Source organism: Temnothorax americanus, unplaced genomic scaffold (genome assembly GCF_048541705.1).
Source record: "Temnothorax americanus isolate GAGA-0224 unplaced genomic scaffold, ASM4854170v1 Scaffold26, whole genome shotgun sequence".
NCBI classification, from domain to species: domain Eukaryota; kingdom Metazoa; phylum Arthropoda; class Insecta; order Hymenoptera; family Formicidae; genus Temnothorax; species Temnothorax americanus.
In genome coordinates, this window is record NW_027509401.1 from 3060092 (window position 1) to 3083350 (window position 23259).

General features: G+C 40.0%; 3 protein-coding genes across 6 annotated transcripts; 1 reads left to right on the forward strand and 2 right to left on the reverse strand.

The window, feature by feature from the left end:
• The first annotated feature begins 1070 nt into the window (after positions 1-1070).
• LOC143899147 (RRP15-like protein) lies at positions 1071-8037 on the forward strand. Of its 3 annotated transcripts, none has more exons than XM_077409161.1 (5): positions 1071-1215; positions 1775-2246; positions 2314-2533; positions 2766-2915; positions 6632-8037. In XM_077409161.1, coding segments are annotated over exons 1-4 (825 nt in total). In that variant the 5' UTR covers positions 1071-1214; the 3' UTR covers positions 2898-2915; positions 6632-8037. The 3 variants fall into 3 exon arrangements, with proteins under 3 accessions (XP_077265287.1, XP_077265286.1, XP_077265285.1); XM_077409160.1 differs by having other exon boundaries at positions 6650-8037; XM_077409159.1 differs by lacking the exon at positions 6632-8037 and having other exon boundaries at positions 2766-4485.
• On the reverse strand, positions 2662-7009 carry LOC143899146 (uncharacterized). Its single transcript, XM_077409158.1, has 3 exons — positions 6673-7009; positions 6030-6264; positions 2662-5959 (listed from the first exon to the last, which is right to left on the reverse strand). Exons 1-3 carry the CDS (start codon positions 7007-7009, stop codon positions 5143-5145), a joined length of 1389 nt encoding a protein of 462 aa, XP_077265284.1. The 3' UTR covers positions 2662-5142.
• A 4372-nt stretch (positions 8038-12409) lies between the features above and the next one.
• LOC143899148 (lysophospholipase-like protein 1) lies at positions 12410-14134 on the reverse strand. 2 transcript variants are annotated; one of them, XR_013257402.1, is made up of 5 exons: positions 13884-14134; positions 13602-13726; positions 13128-13388; positions 12699-12984; positions 12410-12619 (listed from the first exon to the last, which is right to left on the reverse strand). XR_013257402.1 is itself a non-coding variant. In XM_077409162.1 (4 exons), exons 1-4 carry the CDS (start codon positions 13969-13971, stop codon positions 12760-12762), a joined length of 699 nt encoding a protein of 232 aa, XP_077265288.1. In that variant the 5' UTR covers positions 13972-14134; the 3' UTR covers positions 12623-12759. The 2 variants fall into 2 exon arrangements, 1 of the variants encoding a protein (XP_077265288.1); XM_077409162.1 differs by lacking the exon at positions 12410-12619 and having other exon boundaries at positions 12623-12984.
• Positions 14135-23259: the final 9125 nt, after the last annotated feature.

Sequence of the window (23259 nt, forward strand, 5' to 3'; positions counted from 1 at the left end):
GGAAAACTACTCAGCGGATTTAAAACCGGATTTAATTGTGTTTGCATATCTACAACTCGGTGGATTTCCCGTGTTTAATTTCTATGCAAATACGCCGTGATTAAAATCATATTTGCTCAAAAATTGACATATTCTGTCTCGATCCGTGTATATACGTGTATACGAATAAAGTTTTTATCACGGCTCTTTGATTGATATAATGCCCTGCAGTAATAATGAAAGCCCTTGCTGCAATAAATTCTCTGTAAACGAAAGTAAATGCCTCGGGGGAAAGCGTAACATTAATTTCATTTTCCTTTCCTTTCCCAAGTAAGTCAAGTATAACACTCGATTGTCGCGACAAGGGATCGAGATGATATCATTTTGATTGAGATTTTACCTTTTTACGTCTTTTTTCTACGACTATAACGATTGCGTGTTTTAATTGGATTTTTCTATGAAATATACAAGCGCATATTTCATGTCGCATATATAGAGGCATCATATTTTCTATGCAGCAAATACATTATCGCGTCTGTAGCCTAGTGCGAAAACGAACGGCGTGAGAAGACAAGAGTTCTTATATAGCGTGCGCTCCGCTAAAAATAATGATTCGTCGTTTCTCAATGACACGTGTCGTCAATCCGCGCGTGACGCGTCGAATGTAATAGAATAATATCTGGAATCTGGAGTGTGTCATATGTCGAAAACATGAGGGAGTAGCCTGTAGCATAATACGAGAGAACAAAACGGTGTGTCGATGGCAGATGATATATCTGTCGCGCGCTAATTGTTTATCTCGTTATCAACAATTATTTTCCTTTCCTTTGCCATAGAGGCAACGGTTGCATGCTTTTATAAAAACGTACACAAACAGTTTATTTACAGAAATACACTGTTTTTAGCTACAAAATTGAAAAGAGTGAGAGAAAGAGAGAGAAAGATCAATTATTTTATTTATGATAATCACTTTTCTTCCATATAATACGGAACTCTTCAGTATCTCGTGAGCTCTCGATCAAATTTCTGTTATCCAACGTACTAACTGAATTACCCGTTGTTAATCAATAAAATATTTGTTAAATATTCTGCCGGATGGCAGCACACGTCTGATTCGTGGCTCCAGTTCGCGAGTGTTCACACGACCACGTGGTTGTGGTTATGTATTTTGGAGCCGCTGGACCAAGTGCGTCGGACCAATACCACGTTTTTACTTGTATTAGAAAAGGACTGCGAGTAAGCGACTCATACGAGAAGATTGTTTAAATAAATACAGGCGTGAGACGCGTGGCTCCATGCGAGAGCGATCCATTCGATTTCGACTTTTGTCCCATGTATGCCTTTGATTTTATTAAGGGATTGGTTGGAGAATAAAGAGGAGGTTGGATGAATGAAAGACACGAATGGTGACTCACATTTCGAGGATCTATATTTTAATAAGATAAAAAAATAGTCACCTCTGAATGGATTTTAATATATAATTAAAGCTAATAGAGAAGGGGTGTCTTTTAGTATCACAGGTTATACACATCAAATTGTTATTCTCATCGATATAGGGATCCTTGAAGTAGATTATGGAATATACATTATACTCCTTTATTTATAATTGTCCTATCAAGCTTGGATGAAACTGAGGTATACGTGGGATCGGGCTAAAACCTGAGACTCGCCGACTAAAGAGTCGACTGCTATGTCGCGGAGCCACGCATCATCTCTATTAAAATTGTTATCAATCTTAATATTCTGAGAATTACCTCGATGAAGTCTCGAGTTGAATTTTTATATCTCGTTGCAGTGCAACCGGAGACAGACGAGATAGACAATGCTGGTGCGGCATTGGTACGGAACGATAATCAGGATGACGGTGACTACGAAGAAAAAGAGTCAGACGGTTCAGAAATAGAGGGTGACGTGGAGAGCGAGGCGTCGTATGATGCTGGATCTACTTCGAATGCGGGCTGGGCTGACGTTATGCAAAAGATTCTAAAGACAAATAAACCAAAGAGAAAAAAGACGGTTGTGCTGGCAAAGGCAAAGAAGTTGTGCGATGTAAAAGTAAAAGAGAGAAAAGAAGATATTTCTTTTGAGATCGATGGCATTAGAGAAGAGATCAAAACGGAATCGGAAGAAGCTATTGATAAGACAAATATCGCAGCGAATACTGCATCGAGCAAATCGAGAAGGATAACGAAGAAGAGTGGTATCAGATTAAAACCATCCATTGCAGATCGGGAGCATGAAAGAATGCTGCAAAAGATAGCCACAAAGTAAGTTATTTATAAATCTTTTCTGTCTTTTGTTCGTTGATAAATTCTTCATACGTGTATTTTGCAGAGGAGTCGTACAACTGTTTAATGCGGTAAGACAGCAGCAAATGGAGATTAAAAAGAAATTATCGCAGGCGGGACCGTTGGAAAGAAAACGCGAACAAGTATTCAAGAGCATTGACAAAAATTCCTTCCTTGATGTCCTTATGGGCGGCACTAAAAGCATACCCGTTGATAATGCAGTTAAATCTGAGAAGCCCGTTGGGCAGACAAACGATAAAGATAAAGTGAGTAAATCTTCCTATTTACCATGTAAATTAGATTTGATATTAATATTTTTACATTAGTATGTAGAAAAGGAGTAGAGTAATACCATTTTTTATCCTTTTTAATAAGCATTAAATATTTTAACGCGTTTATCAAGGCCATATATAATTATATATTTATTCATATTGGTACATTCTGTTTTACATTGCGATGTATAATTGTGTATAACAATAGAAATACGTTTGTTTTAAGGATCACAAAATGTGGAGTGTTCTTCGAGATGACTTTGTCATGGGCGCTAAGTTGAAAGACTGGGACAAGAAAAATATAGAAGAAGAAGAAGATTCTTCGGCTCCTGAGGACATGGACAGCGACGTGGATTGAAAATAACATCTTTCTCCTGTGAATATTTTTTACATGACATTTTCTTTCTTTAGATAACTGTAGTTAGTCATAAAAATGTCGATATCGCTTGTGTACATAGTCAATTGCACTGATAGTTCTTGGAATAAGCATGTAAATATTGTGACTCGTAAATTAACTATGGATCCTCGAAACGGGTTGTTATTCACTTCATATTTCTTTACTCATAGCCTTCAACTTTCCATTTAATCTTATAAAACCGAGACATACGTGAGGTGAGAATCAGAATCCGCTGAATACAAGTCGACCGCTCTCACATCGAACGACGCGTTATCTTTAAATATTGTGAATTAAAAAAATTGTCAATTTATTAATTTGTGCATTCGTATAATTGGCCTTCCGTGTTTTATTATCCGGTGTTCGTTATAATTAACAATACGTATGTACAATGAAACTCTAGATATGATTCTCCTTATGAGAAGCATTCATTTATATTGATATCGTTTGTATTCGAAGGGAGATATTCCATAGAATAACATTATATCTTACAGAGTAAATTGTTTCTTATTGTTTTATTATAATTAGATTCAAAACGAAGGAAGAAAAAGAGCTTGGTCGAAATGATCAGCTATTGTAAAACAAAAATCCTGTTGTCTGTATTGTTCATTTAGCAATCTAAAAACTAGGAAGGCACACAGTATTATATATGCTTCATGCAAAATTTTTATTCTCTCAGTACCGCTCGGTCAGTGATTTGTCCTTATGATACACGGTAACAGTGATAACGTGTACGACGTTTTATAATTCTTTCTATAATTATCTTACACGTATATGTGTACGTAAGAAGTGTATCTAAAGCCAACCGTCATTATGTTACGTTCACTTTCTGAAAAGTATGCTTGGTACAATTTGACGTTTTGATACTTTGCTGTATCTCTAATTACCCAATTTCAATACAGATCTTTCTTTGGTTCCTGAAACCTCCATTAATCATTTTCTTTTTAGTTACCATAGATTTATGTTCGTCTTATTACTTCTCGCAAATACTAAAATCATTCGATGCATCCAATGGATAGTACCATTCAAAAATAGTGAGGAAAGAGAGTGTATTTTATAAATAATATAAGAAGCATACTATTTTTTTAATGGTACAACTATTTAATGGTCATGGTATCTGCTTAGCTTACTTATAAAATATCGAGGGGGAGGAAATCGCTAATTATGATTAAATTGCTGTCGGTTATGCTCGTGAAACTTAAGTGCGCTTGTTAAAGCCTGGACGGACCGAACTAACTTTGCTATGATTCGTTTGTTAGATTTAAACACAATTTTTCGCGTATAAACTTACGTCGAAAATCGCTCAGCTTTCGCTAATTTCTTTTAATCGATGTTTTTCTTTTGATCAAGAAGGATTTCGATTACGTAACATAATTTATCGCATAATCGACAATTTGTATTAATTTGTAAGAGAATAAAAAGTGTTTGGTATTTTCGTTTGATATTTTTCGTCCAGCATATCTCAAAAGAACTTATAATTATGTTTACGTTTTCTTTCTTTCCTTTCCAATCCTTTCTTAGTCACCATACGTAAGAGCTATACTTTCAAGATTCCGTTGAAAAAATCGTTGTTCAATTTCATACTGTACGATCGTCTGTCAGAAATACTGCATGTGTGTGTATGTGCCATGTGTATGTACGTGTATGTGTGACGAATTTTACTAGACTGTCACGTACAATTATATTGTCACATATATATATACATATACAATTATAACATCGTTTTATATTTTCTGCACAATGCAATATCATCTATGTCGTAACCATAACTTTTCGACTCAATTTCCATAATTTTTAATCCCGGATGTCATATCAACTTGTTCATATGTAAATATTATTGAAACAATAACTCATCACAGAAATTTGTCTTGCAATTTCTGCGCAACTTTCTTTGTCTGTCGTACGAAATATTATATAACGTTTAAATAAATTCGCATGATATAAAGAGCAAAGAGAACCAATTCTTTGCTACGAAATTAAAAGAAGAACGTCAACATTAATTACAAATTAGAATGCTGTGGCTTTCTCAACAAGTTCTTAATCAAGATGATGAAGATAAAAATTATTTATTATAAATATTTCTTTAAATTTTTAAACTATGTCTTATTTGAAAGAATCAACATTTTTTTCTTTTAAAGTACTTCGGATCTGACGATATCCTTTTTAGCAATCGCTCGAAAGAATGCGAACGCACAATTAAAAGTTCGGATTACACTCTGCTCTCGCGAATATCGGCGAGCGCGCCGAAATTACCAGCCTCCTCGTCGGGATATTGAATTCCCTCGGCTTCGTCTTCATTCCTGTCCTCATTCTCCAGTCGCCCGTTTCTCGCGAAGTATCTGGGATCGTCGTCACTGATGTTGCAATTGACCGCGTCTTGCAATTGAGGATGATCCAGATGTAGATTCCTGGCGTTCTGATCCTCGCGGTACGTTCGAGAAGGTCGCTGATCTTCATCGGCACGTCTGTCTCGCGCTGCCTCGATCTCTTCCGGATCGGGCAACCTGACGAAAGCCTGATGTCGATCTACGTCGCGATTCAACGAACTCCTGCGGCTGTCCTGGCTCAGCCTGGAAGCGCTGCGAGCGCGATTTCTCGTGTTCATCAGCTCGTTGCCGGCGACCTGATAATTGTTGCGATTTGCGTGCCGATGATTCTCGTTCTCGTCGAGCGGAACGCGGAACGATATCTCATCGTGAGACGCGCGGAAGGTTTCGAGGTTCGCGTCGTTACTGGAGACCCGCGGCATTGTCTCCCGACTGAGACGATAGAAACTGAGCTCGTTGTCCACGTAAAAGTTGTCCAGCGGATTGCTGATAATGGACGGATTGCGCGAAACGTTCCGTCGGGGGTAGCTCTGCAGACTGGACAGACTTGTCACCGTAGCGTAAGGGTGATATCCGGGCATCGAGTTCAGCGGATTGCCAATGATATGCGGACAACTGTCCAGACTCTGCATCTCGATCTCCTCCTTGCCGTCGTGGCAGTAGCCGTGCATATCGATGTCATGCGGTAGATTGGCGAATCTACGGATTGAGGTGAGATTAAGATATATATATAATCAGTGGTTTTCCAGTTTATATAAAAGTGATGTACCTGTGCAAGAGAATGTCGGAATAAGAGGGAGGCATGTCGGTTTCCTCTTTGCCGTAAATACTCTCATAGGTAGGCGGTGGGAAACATCCGACGGAACCTAAGCTGTCCTTGCTAGGTGTTTCAGCGTCCATTTCGAGGATACTGCCTTGACTGCTTTGTAATTGATGACGATTTACGCTTCGCGGATTCCTCTGAGCGCGCAACACGCTATCGCCAAGTTCCACCAGGTCTAAACCTGCCAAAAATTTTGTAATTATTTTATTTATCCTAAAGAATTTATCAAAATTTCGTAGCAAAAAAGGATACAAGATATATTTACTACATAACTCTCGGTAATTTTGCCAATCGTTTAAAAAACAATGTAGATCGTTTTTCTCCATTGCAGATACTTACTTTATAAAGAACTGCAAAAGTTTACTTTTTCTTGGTACTCAACGTATCTGTTATATGCGTATTATCAAAAATTTCTTTATCATCTTTCATTCACAGATAAATTTGGCTCTTATTTTAATTTCTTTAATTTGGTTTCTTACTTAATCATCCATATTGTTTTCTAAACGACCGATTTCATTACTTCAATTGACTCTACTTATTGTTAGTAGTGACTGTTCTAATTCCAGAAGCACAAAATTCCAAATTATACCTGTGGGATCAGTTTGGAACTGAGTGAAAATCGTGCCGTCGACGACAAGCATTCTGCCATGCGGCAGGAGGATGATCGTCGGCGTTGCTACCATGGCTTGGTCACTACCGCCGAACCGTGGATCCGGATCGGGATCTTCCAAGCGACAGCAACAATGCCGTCTGCATAGGGATCGACAGAAGGGCGCACCCCAACAGCAATACGCAAAGATGAAGCACAGAACGGCGAGCATCACCATAAGGGCGGCCACTCCTTGACCCTGCTGGGTGGCCGCAAGGGTCGGCCCGTTGGAAACGGGGATGCCGACGCCGATGCCGAATCCAGCGTTGTTGCTCATTTCACCTGCAATTAAATAGTTGCCCTTACATCGTAATATGTACTTATTTATGAATATAGATAGAGTTATATATAAAATTATATCCTAACAGATTAAAAATTTCTTGTATTCTTTTTTAACAATTTTTAACAATCGATTATTTCTTAACGAAAGACTGATTGGATATCTTTTCATTCTTTCTATTATTTTATATTTTTGATGAAAGAATCAAAATTAAAATACATTATTGCCTCTCAATTAACACTTATTAAAATTTTATATAATTTTGTTGTAATTTTTTTGATAGACTATGAATTCTCTTACTTCTTGAATCATTAAATTTTTTTCTTTATTCGCATAATATATATAAAAATTATTAAAATAAAATTATTAAGAATGTTTCAGCTAAATTATATAATTTATTGTTTACCTATAATTACATATTAAAATTTTAAATTCAAGTTACTTCCTGTTTGTTATGTAACTTATGAATAACGATGAATATTACATAAACGTGGACAAAAACCGTTTGACGTGCGTGAACTCTCTCTTATGCTAATAGGCCGAATTTCATACTTCTCCCCTTTGACGACGGTGAAAGTAAAGCTTTATGCGATCATCGTAATACATTACATAGACACCGAGAGAGTAGGGCAAGCATCGAACATAGTCGATCAATCTTTATGCGCGCTCGCGTGTAAAATTTTACAACATCACCTAATCTCCATGGCCGGCACTCTGTATGATTAAAGATAACGCTAAAAAAACACAGACAAAACTTGATAAGAAATTGACCGATCTTATAGCTCGAGAAAGCAATGGTGTAGGCAACTTGTTATTATTATTAAACTATGATATGACGGCTACTACAATTAATCCATCAACTTCAAAATTTATAACACGACCATTATTTTACATGTTTTCGTAGAAGTGATAAGAAATTGATTAAAAATATGTATATTATTAATTCAATAGCTAATTATTATAACTATGTTTAATACTTTCAATATGTATAAAACGGAATAAACAAATTGCTTGTTAAAAATCTATGAGATTTGCTGTATAAAATTCCTTTACACACACAAGCAATTTTTATATAAGTAAAATTAAACAGACGTTAAAGATAATTTACCTTGAGCGGTGATATTGTGGAGCCAAGCGATCCCCGTGGTGGCAGCTGACTCTGTAGCTCTGTGCGATCCGTAGACCGTAAAAAATGATTGAAGCCTCGTTGAATTCGCCAGTCTGTGAGGAGACGACTATGTCTCCTCGAGAGAAACAACAGCGACGACACGATCACACATTGACGACTCGCGGATTTCAGCACGTGGACGATGACCGGATGCGTTTCTGCCGCGATAAACGACGCATCTCTTGTGCGATGCACCGCCGACGCATCGAGCTTGCGTTCCTCGTTGTGATTCTCGTTGTATTTTCGGTGATCCCGCGTTCATTAAATCGCACAGACCACTTAGTTCTTTGGCATTGTTGCACTTCTTTCAAATTCTTTAATTACGAAATTAACATCCATATACGGATTTTTTATCCGTCGCAAAACAATAAGGAAGCGAGTGCAAAAATTCGCATCACTTTGGAAGCTGAAATTTAATTCAATTATTTACTTTAATTCTGAAATTTAATTTAATTCTTTTACTTTAATTTCGTTAGATTGCAAAAGCAATCACGCGACTTGAAATTCGCATAATAGCACACTTATTTCGATTCACTTATGTTGCATCAACAATACTGTCAGGATTTGCAGTTTTCCTGAGGACCTGTTCTCAATTAATCCGCGCTACAGCGTTCGATATAGCACAATTCAACGTGAGACAAGTTAAGTAGAAGCTGCCACACTACCATCGGCGAGACACTCTTGACCCATTTCCACAACGTCCCCACTTTGTGTGTATCAACCTGCTTCTGCGACGATATCTCTATTTCTCAATCGAGAGGAACGCCACTCGTCTCGACTTCTCTCTCGGCTCTCTTGCACCTCTCGTTAACCCTGCACTCGATATATTGCAACCCCTTGGAACGCTTCACCCCCTCTCTCTCTCTCTCTCTCTCTTTCTCTCTTTGAGATTTATTTTGATTTATCCCTTCAGGGATCCCTTCTTAGGCATCCGCCCTATTTGTCGAGATAGTTAAAAGTCTTTCAAGTGAAAAATCGATACGATCGGTTCGGAGAATCTCCTCTCTCTTAAGAAAAAATCTCCGCATTTGTCACCTAAGTATAAAAAGGAATCTTGAAGACGTTTGTAAAAATTGAGAAGAAAAGCGACTAAGAATTTCTCGAAAAATGTAGAATCGATCGCGTCACGTTCCTTTTTCTCCTCGTTAACATCCTTCAAAATATCACAGTGTGATTTATTATTCAAGCTTTTTACATGTAAGATAAATGTTGATAAATATTTCAAAAACTGGGAGAAAGACTCGTTCCCCAATCTTATAAAATAATGAATGAAGAATTTGCCTCACATTTCTCACTTTTCGGAAAAGACTTGTTCAAAAACAGATACGTGCACCCAATCCGAAGCGATTAATCGATAAAGCTTATTATGATCGCTACGAGAATCTATTTCTCACTTTCTAGGTATTTCTGTAACGCGATTGCCGATGCTTCTTCCCTTTGGGAAATTCGTTCCTCGTCCTTTGGGAAATTTCGTTGTATCCACTTTCGTTGCCCAGCCTCTTTACATCGAACCGTCTACATGCCTTTCATTCCTTGACGTCATCGATTGCGGAGTAACGCACGCCATATTATTTACCGTTGATATTATTCACCGTCCTCAAAAGACTCTGCACTTAGAACGTGATGCAGAGAAATTGCTTCCTCGACAATTGTCTTCTTGATCCAATTTTTTGCTGCATTAATTTCTCCGCTAATTATCCCGCGTTCTTTATATACTATGTCATGATTAGAACGCGATAATTATTACGTGTAAATGTAATTGTCATTATTAACAAATTATTAATTAACACATCACGCCCTTCTCCGTGTTATATTTATATTTGTTTTGGAGAGGATTTAATTTTGAAATGTAATAAAGCTCTCTGTGTAAATGCCTGAAATAGTTTTCTCTATCGCTCCACGATAAAAACCATCTCCGACGACCTAAATGCAGTTTCAATGTACTCGATGTAATATACTCAACTGCATCCACTCTGGAAAACTCTCATCCGTTTCCTTCGGTATATAGAATGCAAAATTCTATTTCGTTCTATTCGCGAAGAAATCCACTCGCGATGACCCAGATTCACCCCCTTGGCGACACGTTTGAGCTACATCCACCACATAATCACTTTATTTGCATGCGTCCACGAGCATCCGCGCTCCCTTCTCTTCCTGAAATGTTATGGTTCACACGTTCACTCTGCAGAATTTCTCATCGCGAGTATCGATTCCATCGTTTTATAATACGCTACCACCCCCTTTATGTTTATATGTGTAAATGTGTGTACGTACACATACGTACGTGTATATATATATATCGTGTCTTCTTTCTTTTTAAAGATTCCTACCATACGGTGATATTCTTAGCTTCAAAAGACCCACCGATTCGTTCCCCTTTCACGCCCGTTCTCCACAGGCCGCTCGTCGTTGTACATCGATCCCGACGTCAGGAGTACGTCGCGAGATGCGTTTTCGTGATTGACAACACGCGTGTTTTACCCTCTCGCGAGTCGATAGCACGGCGAAACATGAACGTCGGTGTCACGACGCGACGTCGGTGGCGAGAACGACGCCAGCGGCCAGGCCAGTGGGGCTACCTACCACCTACCACCTACCACCCACCACCCCGCCAAGCCATTCGACGGGGTGCAGCAGTCCCGTCGCAGTTCGCCCCGTTCGTTTCACTGCGCACACGTCGCGCTGGTGGACTCGTCTCGGCGCGATTCCACCTTCCTCACCCTCGTCGGTTTAGCTTGTCGGTGCTGGAATAAGGCAGAGAAGTCGAGGAGGTGCACGTTTTTTATTTCCATGTAGAGGATGTAACTGCGAATTGAAGATTTTGATATGAGCGATCTTGTCTTATAGATAAGATCAGATGGTCCTCAAAATCCCGATCTATCAAATTTATCAATTAGAAACTCTATTATAAAGTATTAACAAACCATAATGTATAATGCAATTATAAAGTTAACAATATAATCAATCGAGTGAACTCAGTAATATTTGTATATGTATACATATATATACATATACGCCGCGTGTAAAGCACGTGCCTACTAACAATAAGTTAACAATGTAACAATTATAATTAAAATCAATATTTATACATATAAATATCAAGTACAATGTATCTAAAGTTAGCAATAATTTATCTCATCAAATTTAATTCATTTAAATTTCATTTTATTTATTTAAATGTTTACGAAATGAGAGAGAGAGATATAAATTCTGTTCGGTTTCTGCTGACCATCTGCTTATATCGGCCGCTTATTCTGCCAGCAAAACCGAGTTTAATACGAAGACAGGTGATACTGGATCTGTTGCAATATCTGAGCAAATTTGCTGTCAATCTGTTACATTGTCATACTATAAAAGCATTTACTTACCGAGTATGTCTCTTTTCTTAATTGTGGGAAATTAATGTAATAAAATCCGATCGTTACATTCAAACGCAAATTGAAGTTGACGCCAATTTATATATATCTACCCATCCGCTCTGAAAAAAATGAAACCATTTATATGTTAAACTGTTGGCATGTTGCATTTCAATCGCCGAGTAACTGGCGAATATTAAATTTGGACATTAAAAACTCAAGAATTTTATTTGTCTAGTTTCGAGGGAAAATTTAAAAAACAATTCGCAAACAACATTTGTACGCATAAAATGTATCATACGCGAATTCCGTGGATTCGAGAATCTAGTTAAGGATTTAGTTAACGGAACGTCATGTTACTTAGCACTCAAAAAATATGTATATAATAATATGTAATAAGTTAAATAATAATGTAAAAGTCGAAAAAGGGATCGATCTGGGCGAAAGACCGCCTGTAACGAAAGCACGTGATAAACGCGAGTGGTCAACAATGGACTAGTTCGTTTCGCGTAAAAAGCAGGTCAAGTGGATAGCATCGATTTTATTCAAATTCCCGGTTTTACTTAACGATGAAAGCTAAATTTAATAATAAAGGTATTTGCAAAAGAACAATGTCCAAACGGTTTTGGCAATATTATACGTAATTACGCTTAACGATGAACTCTCCGATCATTTTTGCTAGCAAATAAATCTTTAAATCTTATATCTGTCGATGAGTCTTTTTGACTCTTAAATCTATAAGCTTGGCGCGATATTAAGATTTTTTAACTCGTTACAAAATAGTATCTTTTGTAGTAAAATAGTATTTAAAATAATTCTAAAATAATGTATCGCCTGCAGCTTGAAAAGAAATTAAATTTACGTAAGGGACAAAATGAATTAACGAGACGTGGGAAGATTTAAATATTTTGAAGGTCGGGGCCAATTTATCGAGTTTGTAAATGAACATTATTCACGACATGCACGTACCATATCATCATTTAACGATGATATAACGACAGCATTCGTCTTGTCACACAGTGGGAGTCAAGGTCTTTCTTAAATTTATCTCCTTACATTTACTCCTTCAATATTTGATATTGGCTATTGTTATAGTAATAAAACTCGATTTATTACCATTACATAACAACAGATATAAAAACAAATATAACATCTTGTGCACCTTGTTTTACAGCCTTGTTTATAGTATGCCAGCAATGATTTTAATATTTTTATTTAACAATTTATTTCTCCGGTAAAATCTCAAGAAGCCAATCTTTCCAACTTTTAATCTCCGCGCGGGTCAACTCGTGCTCAGCATTTTGCAGCGGTATAAACTTCACGTTCACTCCAAGATCCTTCAGATTCTTAGCGCTCTCCTCACCCCATTCAATAGGAGCTAAAGCATCTACTGTACCATGGTATTGAACGAGTGGTACTTTACCATTTTCTGGATTCATTTTCAGATGCTGCAATTGTAATTAATAAATAATAAAGTATTAGTATTTAATATTGAGTTTTAATTTTATGGAAATCTTTTATAACTAAAATCAAGTACTTATATCAATGCTCTAATTGCAAAATACTTCCTATTTTAATTAAATATATTTACCTCATAGATTATAGATCCCTTGTTCAAAAAGGAAGACATAGCAAAACAGCCAGCTACGGCAGGTCGGAATCTGTACGCTAAATGTAACGCTAGACAGCCACCCATCGAAAATCCACCCAGAACTATTCTGCTAAATGGAATTCCGTCAGCTACTTCTTTGTCAATCAATTCTGACACGTTTTGACACATGGAATTGGTTGATTCTAGACATTCTGGCACTCGATTAGATATCGCTATACGGTCAAACCATACATTTTGCATCTATAACAAGGTTTTATTTATCAACTCAAGAAATTATAAAAGAAGATATAATTGAACTCCGGAACTTTGGCTAATGGATTGTCAACACCGTCAACGCATACCTCAAAAATTTCTATAAATATATATATATATTTTTATGTGTTTCATATCTGTATTAATAAATAATTTTTTGTCACGAGTGTTCCAGAGTTAATCATAATTGCATCACCCCACCATTCCGTCGATAGGTGTGTAAGGCTGGCTGGGCGCGCTAGGGTAAATTAACTTTATATGTGGAAACCGCAGCTTTTCTCTGTTAACAATATCGACCCATTCTTTTAAATCCTCCGCTGTGCCACCTGCAAAAGTAAAGTAAACGTAAACACACATGAAATTAGCAATTACAGCAAAAGAATCTGCATTATATTATTTTACACGTTTAATTATTCTTTTGTTCATTACTACAATTAGAAAGATTATTATATTACACAAGTATAAGATTATTTTATACTTTACCGGAACCATGGAAAAAAAATACAGTAGCTGTATGTTTCCTCGTGGCTTGCACAACGTTCGCTTGTGAGATTCTCGCAATCGCTGCCATTCTTTTGAAGGAGCTGATTTATTGCTTATTGTTCGTACGCTTATTTTAGCATCAATCACGATCCCTAAAAGTACAGAAGTAAATTTTGTGTTAATCAATGCCTAATGACAAATTAGTTTTAATTGCACTTTATGCATGTTTATCTCTCCCGTAAAGTGCACCACTTACCGCCAGTGCATCCATTTTCGAAATTGGTACTACGTAGCCACGTTCATTTTCCGACACTGCCGATAAAACATCATGCTACATATCTGCAAACTGCACGGACGCGCACCAAAATGTTGTTTTATCGGTAGTGTCGAGAAGGGAAAAAGTGAGAGAGAGAGAGAGAGAGAGAGAGAGAGAGAGAGAGAGAGAGAGAGAGAGAGAGAGAGAGAGAGAGAGAGAGAGAGAGAGAGAGAGAGAGCTATTAGATATATTTAACATTAACATATAATAATATATATTAACTTACTTTATATATATATATATATATATATATATATATATATATATATATATATATAATAAGTTAATTAATATTTATCGATAAATATATATATAAGATATAAATATTAAACTGATCCTCAACCAATCACAATCGAGAATATTTATATCTTACATGTATCGATAAACATTAACTTATTATTGTCTAAAAGATGTCTAGACGTCTTATGCCCCGCTTTTGGACATGTGTACTGTCGGGGTTATTTCAAATAAAAGATATATGTGTATCTCCTATCAATTTAAAAGTCCGAATACGAGACAATAGGTCTTTATGGAAAATTTTGTAAGCAAAACGAATAATATTTGGGGAACAGGCAACAGAGAATGTTTTTTAATTTCTAACGCGGCAGTATCGGAAAATAAACGTGCCAATTTTTCGAAAATGGATGTACTGGCGCTGGTGTAGAGGGGCGCGACGTGATTGGTCGGCGCTTCGTTACTTCGAGCGTCGGACAACTTCGAGAGTCGCGAGATTCGATATTGCGATTCTCGAAACGTCGCTTTCCAGTCGCTCGCTAGTCAGTAACGAACCCGCCGTGACGGCTGCTGATTCGGGTTCGGGTCGGTCCGTATTTTCGTGTAGTCGATGTGCTCCAAGGTGAGCCCGCGCGTGAGAGATTATCGCGAGTGTCGTACAGAGCGTCATATCTTGGTCGTGGTGCATCAAACACCGTACGTCGTCGCGAGTGTACGTCGATCCGTCGACGGAGGTCGACCGGCGATCCGGCCGAGACCGCTCTCGCGGGTGCTTCAGGTGGTTTTCTCGTCGAGGTGCATCCAGAGCGCCTAATTATCATCAGGTACGCCGTAGCATCGTCGCGGGATGTGATGCATCGCGATATATTACGGTATAATACGATAATTTGCCGGCGAGTGACAGTTTCGTCAAGTGGACTCCGGACGATCGTAGCATTACTCCGACGGACTTTCCGTAAACTTCATTGCGCGGACGAGTTTATCGAAATGTACGTGATACGGGTGACAATTGACAGTGATCGCGATCGTTGTCGTGAACAACGATCACCGTTTTGATACATGTTGTACCGATCAGATGCGATAGCGCGAGAGTTTCGTCAAGCGAAACGTCCGCGCGACCGTAGCGTCGCTCGGACCTCGGACGCTTGGGCCTTGGCGCCAATGCTTGGCGCGATCGCTCGATTTGAAGTTTGCCGCGCACCAGCGACCTCTCGCCGGGCGATTCGAGAAGCACTTACCCGAAACGGCCAAGATGGATGGTAACAAGAGGACCGATGATAACAGGAGGTGTTATCTATCCGCGAAGTGTCGGGATAATCGCAAAATCAACTTAATTAACGGCGAGTCGTGCATCAACGCGTTCTTGCACGCCTCAAATTGGTGCAATTAACGTCCGTGTCGCAATTGCAAATATATATTTTCTCCGCATCGCAGATATCGGCCGCGAGTATTCGCGCGTTCGTCGTTTTCGCGAGTGTTTTGTCGTTTCGGTGTCTCGATTAACGTGACGTTTCGCGATTTATAAGTGTTGTACATACTTTTCGTAAAATTAATTTATTTTCGCAATTAAAAGTGCGCGAAGAGTCGAATCGGAGTCGACCGCCGATGTCGAGCGAAGCCGCGTGAACGCTCGCGCGAGATCGCGCCACCATGTCCGTCGCGTCGCGACGCGGCCGTGGCGATATACGCATACGGTTCCGTCGCGGTGTTGCTAAAATGGCCGCGACCGTATCCGCGAATTCGAGTGCAGTGTTGTGAGTGCGCGTGGATTTCGACGAGCGGACCATCGCCTGGCAAGGGCCTCGTCGACGCGGGGAGCTGTCCCGAGGCGCGGCCGACAATTCTGCGTCGCCGGTGAGTCATGACATTTCATACGGAACGAAATTGGGCGACGTGACGGGCCGCGGTTACCCACGGCGCTAGCTTGATCGGGTGTCATCGCGATCCCCCCGGTCGCCGTCGCGATGACACGCCGTCGCGCGCCGCACGCGAATCGCCCCGGCTTCGCCAGTCGTGAAAAATCTTCTCACGCGTGTGGCCATCGTCTTCCATCCGTGCGATACGTGCATCCTCCCCCGTATACCCGCGTATCATACGCGCCGCTCCGCGCAAACGCGCCGGCCCCGAGGTTCGACGTCCGCTTGACGTCACTCCGCTGACAGCGGCTGTCACCTGTTCCCCGGTGACGTCACTGACAACGATGACGCCAGCGGTCCCAGCGGTCTCCCGGGGCAACAGGGGAAACGGCGCTTGGCGCCCCGGGAGGCTGCTGGGACCGCTGGCGTCATCGTTGTTTATGACATCGACGACGTGCTACATTTTTCACACTCATTCGCGGCATTATTCATTAATCATAGCAACCGCACCTTATTTCTTTTGATAGCGTTTTTATATTCCAAACTGCACGTGGTGCTCGTGCGGAGAAATTGGCCAATCTTTCGGAGGAGACATTAAATTTTAAAATTGGTCGTCAAGCCAGGGGAGCTTGGGAGTTTTGGGCATATTGCATGTTATTGTTATGTATGCCAGCCAAATCAGGTGAATATACGAGGGGATATCGAGCGCTGTACTTTCCACCGCGCGGCCCAATCGCCATGATCAACTAATGCAGAGTATGACGAAATTATCGAGGAACGTCGCGCACAAAATGTGCGAGGGCGGTGAAATACTTCTTCTAGGATAGGGCACCTCGGCCGTTATAAATACCGACGGTAAGGCGCGCCTGGCGCGTTATACGAAATATGTAATCAGAAGTTCTCTTATACCGGACTGTGACATCATACCCGCGGTATGACGTAGGCGAGAGCTATAATACGGATGATGCTGGCATTACGCGATGCTTACGTCAGATGGCGATCTACCTACGCGATTGCATCGCACAGCGTCACAATGTTGCACGATAAGGCGAAGCAACAATTCTTGTTAAGGGCTGTTGCGCGCAGATGCTGGATTAATTGTGTAAGTGGCTCGGCCACACGCGCCGGAAAGTCGAGACGCGATCTCTGGATAAATGTAGCGCGCCGACAATATTTGACAGGCGCGGCAAAACCGGAGCGAAGTATAGTCTGACAAAAGTAAGCATCGATAAGGCCAGGATCGCGGGACAACGGGGGAAACGGCGCTTGGCGCCCGGGGAGGCTGCTGGGACCGCTGGCGTCATCGTTGTCAGCGACGTCACCGGTTTCGTCATACTCTACATTAGTTGATCATACGGCGATTAGGCCGCGCGGTGGAAAGTACAGCGTGAAGATTCATGCGACATTTACGCGGAGAATATTTCAATAACTCCAAATTAAAATCTTTTTCTTTCCGCGAGTTTTTCTTTCTTTACGCGAAGAAACGATGAGTTCACCCTTCTTGTCGCGCCTAATGACATCGACGACGTGCTACATTTTTCACACTCATTCGCGGCATTATTCATTAATCATAGCGCGACCGTACCTTATTCTATTTTTAACTCTTGGAGCTCTTTAAATCTTTTTTTTTTTTTTTTAGAAACTTTTAAGTTTGAGCCAATAAAATCGCAAGCGTTTGATATCGTCGATTTTGCAATTGGGCTAAGAAAAATATTATAAACAATCAACGAAAATTGACGCTGTTCTCTGGCAATCTATGTCTGTGGAGTTGGCATAAAATTTTTATATTCCAAACTGCATCCCCCGCACGAGTGGGGCTCGTGCGGAGAAACTGGGCTATCTTTCGGAGGAGACGTTAAATTTTAAAATTGGTCGTCAAGCTTGGGGAGCTTGGGAGTTTTGGGCATATTGGCATATTATTGTTATGTATGCCAGACAAATCAGGCGAATACGAGGGGATATCGAGCCCTGTGATGTGATTTGTGTGGCCAAGAATTTGCGTACATTCTTAGATGGGTGCGCTCCGATATGCCAACTTCACAGGCACGAGACGCGACACCCTTGTCTGGAAATCATCTTGAAAACAACTTTTATAGCCAACAATTTTCTTTCAATACCCCAAAGTTTCAAAATTAAATTCTAATACGGAAGCTTATTGGCATATTCTTTGATTATTACAGACTTACTTGATATTTTGATATTTGGAATTAAATGGAATTTTGTATTTATTAGCAATGTTTAATGTTAAACGTAAAATACATTTTGTAAAATAATAATACAAAATTCAATATCTGCTGTACCGTTTTAAAGTCAATGGGGCTTTGTTTATTTAGATTTGCGTGAAACACGTTGCGAATTTTCTTTTTAATATACCTTAAAGTTTCAAAATTGAAATTATAAAACGGAAGCGTCAAGTGTATTGACATATTCGTTAATTGTTGTAGACTCGTTTGATATTTTGATATTTGGAATCGAATGGGACTTTGTATATTATTAGGTATAATATTTAATATTAAACAAAAAATACATTTTATAAAATAATAATACAAAATTCAATACCTGCTGTACCGTTTTAAAGTCAATGGGGCTTCGTTTATTTAGATTTGCGTGAAACACATGTAAATAGCGGGTTTCTTCTTGAGGAATATACTGAAGCAACGCGTTCTATCGTGGGTGTATAGAACATACAGAGGTGCGAAATTGCGTTTTTTATCGTTTGGACATAAGAAATGTACGATTACTGTCGCGGTTGCAGTTCCACAATTCACGGTCTAAGATATTGATCTTAATTTGAATCCGCTGAGCGCCGCCTTAATTCGGATCAATTGACCCATCAATTAATATGAGTGTAACGGTCGATTGACCACTGTGGGAATAATTAGGAGGGACGACTTGTGTAGCCTGAAACCACACAAAATAAATATAATTGCGTTTTTTCCCTCGACTATCGCTAAAATGTCTTTTAAATATCAATTAAATTGATGTTTAGCAAAATAAATTGGAAATAACGATGAAGAAAATTACGAGCCTATACGTAGTGTTTATTTCTCTGTATTCATACGCGACTAGGTTTTCGTTACGCATGCATGTGCGTCTTCGTGGCTCCGATTCTTCGCGGAATGTAAAATTGGCAGTAAATCAGAGTCGATCCGTTTTAATCTGTGAATTTAATTTATCAGTTTCTGAGATCCGTTTAGAAGGGCTCTCCGTTTCTTAAGCTTTTCTTACCCGAGCAAATATCGCGATTAAATTCCTTCGTAGTTTTCTCGGAGACGCCGTAGAACGCTCGGCATGCATTTGCCATCGCAGAATCGCAATGTGGTTATACGGCACGGAGGAAAATCGGTATGGAGTGATTTATCGCAGTCGATTTAAAACACCGGCTCCGGTGTACGGCTGGATTAGAAATTGCAGTTAGTTTACTTCGGCGAAACGTACGGGATTTCCGGTTTGCCATTAAGAGACAAATTGCGCGACCACGTTAGACAAATGTCTGCGAGCTATCCCGCAAGATTTCCGGTTTATCCGAGGGCTCCACTCGAAACCAGTTCGATCCGAGCGATTCGAATACAGGCGCGAACATTTTTAGCGAGGAATCGCAGCGCGAACCGCGCTTCGCGAAGCCCTTCGTAGATGCCGCCACGATTATCGAATGCCCAACTTTTGCAAAATTAACTTAAAATCACCTAAATCTATGATAAAATTTATATTTATGCCTATTTATGCCCATTTCTATTAATGCAGATTAACTTTAATCGCAGTTTAACTTACTTTTTATCTTTATCTAGTCAATATATAAAAATATGTATAATTCATTATTATTTTGTATGTAAATTTATATACTTTTATAATACTTTTATAATTAAGTACTTTTATTTAAAATTTATATGTAACAATAATCATTTATATATACGTATATTTGTATATTAACTGGAAAGCGATAAAAAGTAAGTTAAACCGAGATTAAAGTTAATCTAAATTGTTAGAAATGGACATTAATGTAAAATAAAACGGGATTAAGTTAAAAGAAATTGAGTGGCGCGTTTCAAAGAACTAAAACAGATTGCAATTCTGTAATTATTTGAATATCATGATGTAAACATTATTTTTAATAGATTATTTTCATTACAAAAATTTACTTGGGAACTTATACATTTAATTTAATTAATTTTTTTTAGCGTTATATATATTCGAGCTGTGAGCACGCGTTGTTAGGTCTCTTTATACGTTTAACGTTTGAAACGATAAGAGGATACATCCGCGAGGTTTGACGAACGTGAGGGCACGGGCGCGGTAATCGGATTTAGGTAAAGGTCGGGGAAAATAGTCGGTCGCGCGTTGGGATCGCGTGCAGGACTGGCGATCGTCATCAGCGTTTTCCGACGAGAGATCAGCCGATATAAAGGCACATTCGCACATGGTCATCGCCATTGCCCGCGCGTGGTGGTGATGTTCTACCCTGTCGTTATTACTTATTACACTCATGCATATTCCACCAATGCCATTCCACTGTGAGTATAGCTTCATCGACAAAGAAATCGTTCTTCCGTGGCATTTCGGACAGGTCATCTTTTTTCGTTTGGCAATACGTCACGTATAGGAAGGAAAATCACGGTTTCGAATCACTTACGATCGTCCAGATCGCGTGGAAACGATTTTCGATCCGTGAAGATGATTTTCCGCGCGTTATCTTCAATTTTTCCGTTGATTTTATCCGAACGACTCGTCTAGGTTTGTTGTACGAGAAGGCATTGCGTTTAAGAACAGCAGACACACGTTAGAAGAATGGGATAAAAGTGTGCGCGGCGGAAACGGCACGTTATTTCAGGCAGTCACGCTAAGTTACGAGAGATTACATCGTGATTATGTGATGTAGAATTTAGATCACGGAAAATTGTGTTCTTGGAACTTGCCCAACTCGGGATGCTTTTCGATTAACAGCCGACAATTTCTCTTTTATTGTTGCGCCGGAATCTCCGTTATATCGGAGAATCATGGCACTCGCTTTATGAAATACTAAATTACATTTTAATGCCCTTCCCGACGCGGCTGGTTAATTTCCTTCAGCGAAATATTCCCGAATTCATCCAGCTCTCTGATGCCTCAACACTGACGCAGACTCGACTTCTACCGAATTTGCTACATTTTTTTCTCTCAATTACGACCTGATAATTTGTCAGTCTCTAGTTTTCTTAATCTTCTGCCTCTCCCCCCTCGTGTCGAAACCATAAAGATTTGAAATCCTCGTATCCCGTGGATATTTGCATTCTACGCTGAAAGAGGTGACGAATTGGAGCAGATGGAAACGCGATGGAGAGCCGTCCAGCACGGTTTCACGTTACGGGAATCGTGGCTTCGATGACGTGGCTCGTGCTTCTCTATCGGTTGATTTTTGTTTCTCCTCCCCCAGTCTCTCATTTTCCACCTACCTGTCTCTCTTTTCTTTTTTCTATTTATCTATCTGTCTATCTATCGGTATCTATCTATTTATCTATCTCTCTATATCGAGACGCTGTTTACAACCCGTACGTATATATATACACCGACGCCTCCGCGCTCAATGATGACGCCGCTTGCGCAATCGCCGTTTGCGTTTTGCATGATTCACTCTCGTAAAACGTCGGCGGCGTCATCGATGTCGGGTTTCGCGAAAACGAGGTCGTACGGTGATTGTCACCGGACGGATCTGTCGATGATTCCCCGCGGCTGATGCATTCCTAGCGATGATCGGCTAGAAATATCGACGGCGCTTCGGCGCTCCGGCGGCGCGGCGTACAAGGTGTACATGCGTAATCGACCTGACCTACTTCAAATTCGAAAGCGGATGTCGGCTCGAGAGCTATCTTCTGAAAGGAAGTTTTCCGCCGCCGGGGTCTCTGACGATATCCACGAAAAGAGTCGCGCGCGGGTTAGCCCCCGTCATTTATTACGATGATTAATGTATTGTATCGCGAGATATGGCGCGCCCCCCTCGCGAAAGATTTACGTGAAATTTGAGAAGGGAACTCGTATAAATTGTGGACTAGATACGCCTTGATGTTCCCGCGTTTAATTCTCAATGAATCCTATTTGCGTCTGAAAGCGAAATTCGCTAAGCTCTCTCACGAGTGCTATTGAATTAATCTCTCGATGAATATTCCTCGATATATATTTCTCTTGTATTCTTAATTGATATACGAGTGTCGTTCGTATATGCATCGAGCTTTGTCAAGAGAAAGCTAGCTCGGATAGCTCTTCGGTATATTAATATATGTTTCGGGATATTCTTCTCGAAGGTAGAGAGTACTAATTGTATATTTAATATTTCGTTAAATGGAAATAAAACAAGATCCTAGCAATAATAAATGTGGATTTTAGGCATCGCTAGTGTCATCCTTTGCAAATCCAGCAACATTTTTGTTCAAAATTGCAACTAATCTCATAATTGTGCTTTTTATATTCTGAACCTAAAATTCTCTGTCTGAAGTATACCAAATGCATTTAGTTTCGGTGTCTGCTATCAATAACCGGCTCGATAACTGCGGCTATCGATCAGAAAAGTGCGACGCGGATGGGCGGGAAAGGTATGGAAAGGACGGCGATGTCAGGAGTGACTCAGAAACCCCCGTCGTCGCTCCGCTGTACCATCTCAATTCCACGTATTGCATCTGCATGTTAAGTTAGATTGACTCCGAGAGAACTGAACCGTGAGCCACTCGAATATACGCCCGCGCGGGGATCTTCGCCGTTCTCTCCCGGCCTCCGGCTTCTCCTTCCTTCGCGATACATATACACACTCGCCGGAGCGTACGCACTCTCGCGTCGCACGCAAATGCGTGCACCAATTGTATTTGCATATTTCAAATTATTTCGAGGAAGAGACGCTAAGTGGAGCGTCGCCTCCGCGCAATGGAGCGATCCCCTCCGTTTATCTACGCCGCTTCTTTTTTCTTCATTTGTTTCTCTCTCTCTCTCTCTCTCTCTCTCTCTC